The sequence below is a fragment of the Nicotiana tabacum genome, chromosome 7, assembly GCF_000715075.1.
Source record: "Nicotiana tabacum cultivar K326 chromosome 7, ASM71507v2, whole genome shotgun sequence".
Lineage (NCBI taxonomy): Eukaryota > Viridiplantae > Streptophyta > Magnoliopsida > Solanales > Solanaceae > Nicotiana > Nicotiana tabacum.
In genome coordinates this window covers 87,198,996-87,210,029 of record NC_134086.1, presented here as the reverse complement: position 1 = coordinate 87,210,029, position 11,034 = coordinate 87,198,996, and the positions used below count along the sequence as shown (strand labels likewise).

At 34.2% G+C, this 11,034-nt stretch overlaps 1 protein-coding gene and 2 long non-coding RNA genes across 3 annotated transcripts; all 3 read left to right on the top strand.

The window, feature by feature from the left end:
* The first annotated feature begins 311 nt into the window (after window positions 1-311).
* On the top strand, window positions 312-1,006 carry LOC142182552 (uncharacterized). Its single transcript, XR_012711360.1, has 3 exons — window positions 312-538; window positions 643-675; window positions 777-1,006. It is a non-coding gene; the product is annotated as an uncharacterized LOC142182552 (long non-coding RNA).
* Window positions 1,007-1,159: 153 nt separating this feature from the next.
* On the top strand, window positions 1,160-7,796 carry LOC142162158 (uncharacterized). The gene is made up of 8 exons (XM_075218480.1): window positions 1,160-1,224; window positions 1,436-1,532; window positions 1,637-2,284; window positions 4,391-4,445; window positions 4,572-4,908; window positions 5,325-5,767; window positions 6,712-6,996; window positions 7,081-7,796. Exons 1-8 carry the CDS (start codon window positions 1,160-1,162, stop codon window positions 7,794-7,796), a joined length of 2,646 nt encoding a protein of 881 aa, XP_075074581.1.
* A 355-nt stretch (window positions 7,797-8,151) lies between these two features.
* On the top strand, window positions 8,152-10,129 carry LOC107817247 (uncharacterized). Its single transcript, XR_001655134.2, has 8 exons — window positions 8,152-8,250; window positions 8,365-8,470; window positions 8,580-8,668; window positions 8,756-8,840; window positions 8,916-9,036; window positions 9,152-9,239; window positions 9,360-9,415; window positions 9,923-10,129. It is a non-coding gene; the product is annotated as an uncharacterized LOC107817247 (long non-coding RNA).
* The last annotated feature ends 905 nt before the right edge of the window (window positions 10,130-11,034 follow it).

Below are 11,034 nucleotides of genomic sequence, written 5' to 3'. Positions count from 1 at the left end.
ATAACTTATTTTTGAAATTTGAGGAAGTCAATATTTTGTGCGGCTAAAATAAATGTCGACATAAATAATGAAGTTATTAATTTATATACTTATACCTTATACACGAAACATTCTGGCCAACAAAATAATTTAAAAAATTTAATTTAATTTGCTGCCATTTATTTGATTCTATTTATTTTATTAACTACAACATGTTTGTTATAGTTTTTGAATTATAGTCCTGCATTAGTTTTTTCTTTTGGTTATACTTTTAAAATTTTCATTATGTTAAACGAACTCTTATTATTTCAAACTCAGTATTGCAATAAACTTATACTTTTTGATGAATATGAAATTGAAAAAAAGCTAACTATTAATATTTCTTTTTACAATTTGAAGATGTCAATATTGATGGTGATATACCAGGTATGTCATTTAAAGAACAATGCAACTCATAGTCATACATACAAGTTTATTAATTTTTAATTTATGCATCAAGGTCATATACAATCCAACGTACAAATTCATGATGAAAATGAAGATGACGATGTGTTTGAAGGTATTCACATACAAACTCATCAATGTTCGATAGTGTTAAAATGAATTAACAATTCCTAATCTATTGAATTTCTAATTTTAAGATCTACTTATTATTATTTATAGGTGATGAAGTACATAGTTGGATGACCAATGAAGGTAAGTATGACGTTTATCGAATTTATATATACAATATAATTTCACTTTCTATATAATAAGTACTTTGACCTTACCTCTTTATTTTACTTTGATAAAACCAGATTCGAGGAAATGCCAATTATGTACTTTGTGTGAATATTGATGATATAGGAGATGCCAATTATGAATGTGAATATTGTGGGGCATATTTTTGGTTCGAGGAAAGAGTTGACAAGAAGTATAAAAATAAAAAACCAGTTTTCACTTTGTGTTGTGGTCGTGGAAAAATCAAGCTACCAAATCCAAAGGAGCCTCCTTCCATTTTGAAGGATTTATTGTTTGGATCAGGTTAATAGATAAATTCATTTAATTAAAATTATAACACAATAACTTTTGCATATCTATATATATCTGCTTTAATCAAATTTAATTTTATGAAGGTGCAAAAAGCAAACATTTCAGAGAGAATATACGAACATATAATTCAATATTTTCATTTACATCAATGGGAGGAAAGGTTGATGTCTCTGTCAACAAAACAAAGGGACCCAGAACATTCAGATTGTCTGGGTAAAATTATCATCAGATTGGAAGTTTATTGCCTCTAGAGGGATCTTCTCCAAAATTTGCACAATTATATATCTATGATACAGAAAATGAGGTGAAAAATAGAATTAATGCTATCAGGTTAGCATAAACAATTGCTTACTAAAAATAATTTAAAATTTTATTTTTTATAAGACATACATTGTTAGGTGAATTCAATATTTTATTCTTACAGTCGCAGTGAAATGAACAATGAACTTCATGCTGAAATTGTGAATGACTTGAAGCAAATGCTTGATGACAACAATGTTCTTGCAAAGTCATTTAGAATGGTAAGAGATCAATTTCAAGAAGACCGAACCTCAAATGTTAGACTTAGATTGATAGGAAAAAGAGGCTCTGATGAAGAAGATATAATTTACCAACAGTTTCAGAGGTAGCTGCTTTGATCGTTGGAGATTTTGAACAAACCAGGTCTGACAGAGATATCATAGTTGAAAGCCAATCTGGACAACTACAAAGGATAAATGAATTAAATGCATCATACTTAGGTTTGCAATATCCATTATTATTTTCATATGGTGAAAACGGATACCGAGAAGATATTCCTTTAAATGATATTGATGATTCGACCGGTGGAAGGAAATGCGTTAGCACGCGTGAGTACTTATCATATAAAATTCAAGAAAGGAAGGATAAAGTTCCAACAATTGTGTCAGCTAGAAGATTATTTCAGCAATTCTTAGTAGATGGTTATACAATGATGGAATCTTCTCGATTGAGGTTCATTAGGCTTCATCAAAAACAGTTGAGAGCACACTTTTATAAAGGGTTACAAGATGCTGTTTTACATGGAAACATAGAACCTTCTTCTCAAGGACAAAGAGTTATACTCTCTTCCAGCTTTACAGGGGGTGCACGTTACATGTTGCAAAATTATCAAGATGCCATGGCAATTTGCAAATGGGTCGGGTACCCTGATCTGTTCATCACAATTACCTGCAACCCAAAATGGTCAAAGATTATTATATTTGTAGAGAGTAGGGGATTATCTCCAGAAGATCGTCCCGACATTTTAACAAGGGTTTTCAAAATCAAGCTGGATCGCATGATAAAGGATCTACAACAACAACAACAACAACAACGACCCAGTATAATCCCACAAGTGGGGTCTGGGGAGGGTAATATGTACGCAGACCTTACCCCTACCCCGAAGGGTAGAGAGGCTGTTTTCAGGAGACCCTCGGCTCAAAAAAGCAACAGGAGCCGATATATTAGTACCATAAAAATACATAATAAAATAACAACAATATAAGAGATATGAAATACAGAATACGAAATACGAAATAGATGGTTGGTATAGTAAAACTAGCAGGTAAAGCCCTGCATCAATAGACGACCAATGACATTCTTAGTCTAACTCCTAACTGGCTAGTCTCACTCTATTGTGCTGTAGAAATATTCACACTTTCCCCTAACCTACAACCTTAATGCTCGACCTCCATAATTCCCTGTCAAGGGCCATGTCCTCAGTAATCCTAAGTCGCGCCATGTCCTGTCTGATCACCTCTCCCCAATACTTCTTAGGTCGCCCTCTACCTCTCCGCGTGCCCACTACAGCCAGTCGCTCACACCTCCTCACCGGTGCATCAGTGCTCCTCCTCTGAATGTGCCCGAACCATCTGAGTCTTACTTCCCGCATCTTGTCCTCCATGGGGTCCACGCCCACCTTCTCTCGAATATCTTCATTCCTAATCTTATCCATCCTTGTATGCCCGCACATCCACCTCAACATCCTCATCTCTGCTACTTTCATCTTCTGGATGTGTGAGTTCTTTACCGGCCAACATTCAGTTCCATATAACATGGCAGGCCTAACCACTGCTCTATAAAACTTACCTTTTAGTAACGGTGGCACTTTCTTGTCACACAAGACTCCCGACGCTAACCTCCACTTCATCCACCCCACCCCTATACGGTGTGTGACATCCTCGTCAATATCCTAGATCCCCTGAATAACCGATCCAAGCTACTTGAAACTACCCCTCTTGGGAATGACTTGAGAGTCAAGCCTCACTTCAACTCCTGCTTCCGTCGGCTCAACTCCAAATTTGCACTCGAGGTATTCCGTTTTCGTCCTGCTCAACTTGAAACCTTTAGACTCAAGAGCATGTCTCCAAATCTCTAGCCTCTCGTTGACGTCGCCTCGTGTCTCGTCAATTAGAATAATGTCATCAGCAAATAGCATGCACCATGGTACCTCCCCTTGAATATGATGAGTCAGTTCATCCATCACCAGGGCAAATAGGAATGGGCTGAGCGCAGACCCTTGGTGCAACCCCGTAATAACTGAAAAGTGTTCAGAGTTGCCTCCTACTGTCCTAACCCGAGTCTTAGCTCCAGCATACATGTCTTTAATCACCCTAATATAGTCAACCGGGACCCCTTTATCCTCTAAGCAGCTCCATAAGACCTCCCTAGGAACCCTATCGTACGCTTTCTCCAGATCAATAAACACCATGTGGAGATCCTTCTTCCTATCCCTGTACTGTTCCACCATCCTCCTAATAAGGTGGATAGCTTCTGTGGTAGATCGCCCCGGCATAAACCCGAACTGGTTGTCTGAAATAGACACTGTCCTTCGCACTCTCATTTCTACCACTCTCTCCCAAACTTTCATGGTATGACTTAGTAATTTGATGCCCCTATAGTTGTTACAGCTCTGGACATCACCTTTGTTCTTATACAACGGGACCATTGTACTCTACCTCCACTCTTCAGGCATCCTATTAGTCTTGAATATAACACTAAACAATGCAGTAAGCCATTCCAAGCCTGCTCTACCCACACACCTCCACAGTTCAACCGGAATTTCGTTTGGCCCGGTAGCTCTGCCCCTTCTCATCTTACGCATTGCCTCCATGACTTCGTCAATCTCAATGTCCCTACAATTACTTAATTCATGGTGACTGTCGGCATTCCTCAATTCCTTAAGTATAATATCCTGATCCCCTTCTTCACTTAGAAGTTTATAAAAGTAGGTCTGCCACCTCCTCTTAATCTGGTCATCTCCCATCAAAACTTTACCGTCATCATCTTTTATGCACCTCACTTGGTCCAGATCCCGAGTTGTCCTCTTTCTCGCCTTAGCGAGTCGGAATAACTTCTTCTCCCCATCTTTGTTCCTTAGTTCCTCATGATAAAGGATCTACGTGACAATAAAGTTTTTGGAGAAGTAAAAGCAGGTATACTTTTTATGTTCTAAAAAATTATTACATTGTTACATTAATTTTATTAGATACTAATATTAAAAATAAGTAATATAAAAACTTAATTATCTAATTAATTCTGTATTTCAATGATTTATACAGTTGAATTCCAAAAGCGAGGCTTGCCTCATGCACACATCTTGCTTTTTCTTCGGAATAAATACCCAAATGTCGCAGATATTGATGGAATAATTTCAGCAGAATTACCAGATAAAAAAGTAGATCCTCATGATTATAATGTTGTTACAAATTTCATGATGCATGGCCCTTGTGGTGCTGCTAGAAAATCTTCTCCTTGCATGCAGAATGGTAGATGTACAAAGCACTTTCCAAAAAAATTTGTGTCATCAACCACAATTGATGAAGATGGGTATCCAATTTATAGAAGAAGAGATGATGGTAGAACTGCAAAGAGAGTAGGTATTGAGTTGGATAATAGGTATGTTGTACCACACAATAGATTTTTATTATTGAAGTATGGTGCACATATTAACGTGGAGTGGTGTAATCAATCACGATCTATTAAGTACTTATTTAAGTATGTTAATAAAGGAAATGTTCGTGTTACCGCAGTTTTTTCTCAAAGTGTAAATAAGGAAGACTCAGGGGTCGTTGATGAAATAAATATGTATTTTGATTGCCGATACATATCACCTTGTGAAGCTGCTTGGAGAATTTTTAAATTCCCAATACACCACAGAGAACCATCGGTAGAAAGGCTATCTTTTCACCTGCCAAATAATCAAACTGTCATATTTTCGGATGATGATCCAATTGATGCAGTTGTCAACAGACCAACCGTTAAGGAATCTATGATTTTAAGCTAGTTCGAAGCTAATAAGACATTTCCTGAAGGAAGAAAATTGACTTAGCAGAATTTCCTCTAAAGTTTGTGTGGAAACAAAACCTGAAAAGATGGGAAAAAAGAACATCTGCATTTTCTATTGGGAGAATCTTCTTTGTTCCACCTGGATCCGGCGAGCAATATTACATTAGATTATTGTTGAATGTCATTAAAGGTCCAAAGAGCTATGACGAACTCAAAAGAATCAACGGTTGTGATCATGAGACTTTTAGAGATGCATGTTATGCTTTGGGTTTATTAGATGATGATAAGGAATATGTGGATGCTATAATGGAAGCAAGTAATTGGGGAATGACATCATATCTTAGACAATTATTTGCTATGCTACTTTTATCAAATTTAATGTCACGGCGAGAAAGAGTTTGGCAAGCAACATGGCATTTACTATCAGAAGATATCCTTCATGAAGAAAGAACAATATTGGATCACCCAGGTACGTATAAAATGCTTGCAATTTTAATATGATATGATACTTCTAAAGGATGGCTGATTTTCTTAACTTTATTGATTAATTTTCTTTTTAATTACTTCATTCATATTAATCTGATTGTTCATTGCTTTATATATATGTTTTCCAGTTCATACAAAATTCATTCCAAGACTTCAGGTTCCGTAAACAATATTTTGTTATGTTTATGTCTTTTTACTATAGTGTCGTGTTTAGACCATAGGAATAATATTGGTACTGATTGATACGCTTTCCAGACATAAATACTAATACACAATTAATACATTGTATTTAATGCCCTTAAGTTTCCGGAAAGCCTATAATCGCTCTTATGCATTCTGCACTTTACTATTTTTTTTAAAATAAAATAAAGCACAAGGTTTGGACTATCTTATTACTTCATATTCTTTGTACGTTAACATTTTACAGTTTCGTTAATCTTATTATTAATTTCATATTGCTAAACTAAACTTTAACATTTAATTGTATTTAATTATTTTATATTTTTATGTTATTATAGAAGTTGAGCTAACAGATCATGTATTGAAAAATCATTGTTTGCAAAAGCTTGAAGTTTTTTTGAAAGGTTGTGGAAGAAGTTTTCAGGATTTTCCAACAATGCCAAGGCCTGTTTATAATACGGAATAAATTGACAACAGTAATAGATTAATACGGGATGAATTGTGTTATAATAAACGCGCTTTGGCGAAGGAACATCAATAATTAGTAAAGAATTTGACAGATGAGCAAAAGTCAGTTTATGAAAAAATAATAAGAGCTGTGAATGAAGACAAGGGTGAATTTTTCTTTTTATATGATTTTGGAGGAACTGGCAAGACTTTTGTTTGGAGAACTTTGTCTTCTGCCATAAGATCTAGAGGAGATATTATGTTAACTGTTGCATCTAGTGGGATTGCATCTCTGTTCAGCTCATTCAAGATTTGTGATTCCTCTAAATCTAACTGAAGATTCAACATGTAATATTAAGCAAGGTACTCCTTTAGCAAATTTAATTGTTAAGGCAAAGTTGATTATTTGGGATGAGGCACCCATGATGCATAGATATTGTTTTGAAGTTCTTGATAAAACTTTAAGAGATATTCTTAGGTTTAAAGATGCATCCAATTTAGACCGCCCATTTGGAGGTAAAACAATTGTTCTTGGTGGTGACTTCAGACAAATATTACATGTCATTCCAAAAGGTACTAGGCAAGGTATTGTTAATGCATCTCTCAATTCTTCTTATTTGTGGCCTCACTGTTAGCTCTTAAAGTTAACAAAGAATATGAGATTGTAAGGTAATGAAATAGGGACGCATCTAGATGAGTTGAGAGTTTTTTCAGATTGGATTTTGGGAATTGGCGACGGTATGGTTGGTACTTCTGTTGATGGCTATGAAAAGGTCCAAATACCAGATGATCTTTTGATAAAACAGTCTGATAATCTAATATCTGCAATTGTAGAAAGTACATATCTCGATTTCAAAAGTCGTTGCAGTGATATAGGATACCTCCAGCAAAGAGCCATTCTTGCTCCAACTCTTGATATGGTGGAATCAATCAACGAATATATGATTTCGCTTAATGAAAGTTCTGAGAAATCATATTTGAGTTCCGATACAATCTGCAGCTCTGACCATACTTATTCAGCATTGGAACATATACACACACCAGAATTCTTAAATACTATTAAATGTTCAGGAGTTCCAAATCACGCTCTTACTCTAAAGGTTGGTATTCCGGTGATGTTATTAAGAAATATTGACCAGACAGCAGGATTATGTAATGGAACAAGGTTGATCATAACCAAACTTGGAAATCAAGTCATTGAAGCGAAGGTTTTATCAGGACAGATGGCTGGACAGAAAGTATTTATTTCAAGAATGACATTGACTCTATCTGATGCTAGAATTCCATTTAAGTTCCAACGAAGACAATTTCCAATCGTTGTATCTTTTGCCATGACAAAAAACAAAAGTCAAGGACAGTTATTGTCTCACGTGGGATTATTTTGAAGAAACCTGTGTTTACACACGGACAGCTATATGTTACTCTTTCCCGGGTGAAAACTAGAAAGGGATTAAAAATTTTGGTTTATGATGACAATGGAAAAATAACTACTGAAGCAATAAATGTAGTATTTAAAGAAGTTTTTTGAAATTTAGTCTGACACTCGAAAGATCATTAATATCTTTTTTGAGGTTTAAGTACTACTTTTCTTGCTGAGATTTATGAACCAACTGAGAAGTTAGCTGTTGAGATGATTCCTCAAACATGGAATAGGTACGCTTTAGTTTTCGGTATTTTCAAATCTTTTTTGTTACACTATTCTAGATATATAAAATAATGTTTCATTAATGTTGCACTTACAGATTGTTTAGTAACTTCCATTACATGGATTAACAGTAGTTGTTACATCGCATTGGTGAAGAAGTACTCAATGTCAGTTACGCAAGTGGTTTGAATGTGGTAATTCATCAACTGGATAATGTGATACAATAGAATTGCTTCTCAATAGCTTACTGCTACGTGTTATGGTTTATGCTACTTTATTATTTGATTATGCTCTTTTTACTTTAACAGCAAAATTATGATCAAAGTCACCATTCTGTTAATGATGCCTTCTCCATTTAGTGCTCGAATTATTAATGTGATCTCACAGCTGGAAAAAATTAATGACATACGGAATGTAAGTGTCTTACACTTCCTTTTCATTATTATTATTCTTCTTACTTTTCATGTAATTGGTTTATAAATTAATATTTCCCTGACATAAAGCAGTTTGGCTACAATTCCAGCTCAATAATTCTGACAGACAAGTGAACTGACTCTAAGACAAATCAAAGAGTTGAAGAATATAGTAACTGATAGCGGTTCCTCAACAATGGTATTGTCACCCTTTCTATCCATAGACCAGCTGCTCCTTTTGCTTCTTCATCTGTCCAAGACCTGAGTTACGTTCTTTTGAGTGAAGGACTGGGCATGTATGAGTGTTATGCTGCTCTTTTTTCATATTAGAACAATGGTGGACATGAAGAATTTTTCCAATTAAAGAATATGTAAGTTCAAATATTGCTTTACTAAAGCATGAAATGGATTATGTATTGGGAAATTACATACTAAAAATTCTACAGATGCACTATTCAGGTCTGTTAAAGATGTCAATAACCATCCAACTGTTAGACATGAAGCAACCAAACTGTTGGTTCTCATAGCAGATGCAGAACATATTACACTTCTTGAAGATTTTTCCAAGTAGGAATCACTAACTTTCAATTTTTTTTTTGTCTGTATAAATATGAATTTTCACATAATTGAATTTCATTTCCTCAATCTCCATATTTGATGCTATTCATATAATTTTCTCCAGTACTATACAGTCAGTTGTCATACAAGACGACATATTCTCATAGAGTATTGACAAAGATCTCATGTTTTGGAAATCTTCAGAGAATCGGGTAATCAGAAGCGAAACCTTTGATTTTTTCATTTGTTAAGCATAAATATTCTGAGCTCTAAAGTCGTTACTATTTTGGTTATAATTCTTTTTTCTTTTTCTCTTTCTCTTGCTTGTTCAGTTATGTGGATTGCAACAGATTATAAGCTGGATTTTTCACCATTCTATTGAAAATGAGTAAGTAATTGCAATGTGTTCTGGTTTTCTTATTTTCTGCATTTTTTAAATTTTGTTATGTCGATCCGAAAGATTCTATTCACACTTTTCATAAGGTTCCTTCTAAATTCTTTTTCTGCATTTTCTCTGTAGTTTCAAATACAACTACAAATAAAAAAAAATTCCATCCTCTATTTAATAGAGCCTTTACACATTCCAAGTTAAGTTTGAATGTCAAAAATCAGTTGATTCTCATATCTTATCACTTTATCTTCATGTTCCAATGCAGTCAATATTCATGAAAACTGAATATCTTAAATTTATTTTACTCCAATGTCTTAAACTGACTATGTTAAAATACATCGAAACTTAGAGTGGGTCAAACTTTGTTTACTCGCAAAGGTAAAGCAGAATGCTGTGATTTGAACCTCACAAAAGAATGCACAATTTTTATTATTCTACTCGATTTAAACTTATAGTTTGAGGACAAAGAAAGTTAACCATTAATTGTAATTTTTTGGGATGCAGAAGAAAGTACAAAGTGAGGAGATGCAAAGCAATGTGAGTAATGAAGGATCGGGTAATTTAGTACCGATTGTTCCTCGGGAAAACATGTTTAAGGGCTATTGCCCAACCTGTTGAAACTTTTTTTGTCAAGTTCTCTTTTATAATAAGATAATTTACAATAGAGTCAAAAAGTTTATTAAATTCGTCAGCATTTTTAACTTTATTGATTAAAGTGGTAATTTCTTTCAATAATCTTTCTTACATTTAGTAAAAGATGACAATCTATTATAGTTTGATTAAAAATTTATGATTATTTGATGTATATGAGAAAGAATTGAGTTGCTAGCCCATACATTAATTTACAAGGTATTCAAACTTCATACATTATTATGGCATACATCTTTATTGACACATGACCTGCATATAACATTGGTCAGACTAGCTTTGAAGAACGAGGATGTCATAGTTCTTAAAATATACTTATTTGCAAAGGGCATAACATGTTCTGTTACACCACCTTCTCTCAGCATATGTTGAGCAAATTAGTAAAAGTTGCCTTTCATTTCTTCCATAATACTCTAATATCATATAGCTTGGTAACTTAAGTTTTTAAAAGAAACCAAGAAGCTGAAGAATTCATGTGTTATTGATAAAAAAAATCTTTGTCGATGACCATGAATTAGAGTCTTATACATTATTATTTCTTTCTCTTGAAAAGATGACACGTTTCCTCAAAAGTTTCCTAATTATTTTTAAAGCACTACGTTTGGTTTAGTTGGGATTTAGGCACTGTTATTACTTGTGGACAATAAAAAGCCGGCATATGGGAATGTTGACTAATAGTGGATTGCAAAACTGGTCAAATATAACTGAATTCAAAACTTAAATTATGACTTTTTTCCCGGTTGATTGCTTATGGACAAAGTTCAGCAATGACTAAAATATATTTTTTTCCTGCGGTGCTTACAATATTTGAAAAAGGGAGGGACAAAAAAAGGACTTAGAGTGAAACCATATAGTATTATTGGTTATGTCATAGACATCTACTCCATTTTCTTATTGATAATGAGGTTGAAAGACTAAAGGTACAACTTTGTAATGGTTGAGTGCTTTTACTTGGTTTAAGAATTTAT

Coding starts and splice junctions, on each gene's coding strand:
- LOC142162158 (XM_075218480.1), top strand. CDS start 1,160: ATGGGAGGAAAGGTTGATGTCTCTGTCAACAAAACAAAGGGACCCAGA. Junction 2,285..4,390: donor GTCCCGACATTTTAACAAGG/GTTTTCAAAATC, acceptor TTTGTTCCTTAG/TTCCTCATGATAAAGGATCT. Junction 4,446..4,571: donor TTTTGGAGAAGTAAAAGCAG/GTATACTTTTTA, acceptor TGATTTATACAG/TTGAATTCCAAAAGCGAGGC.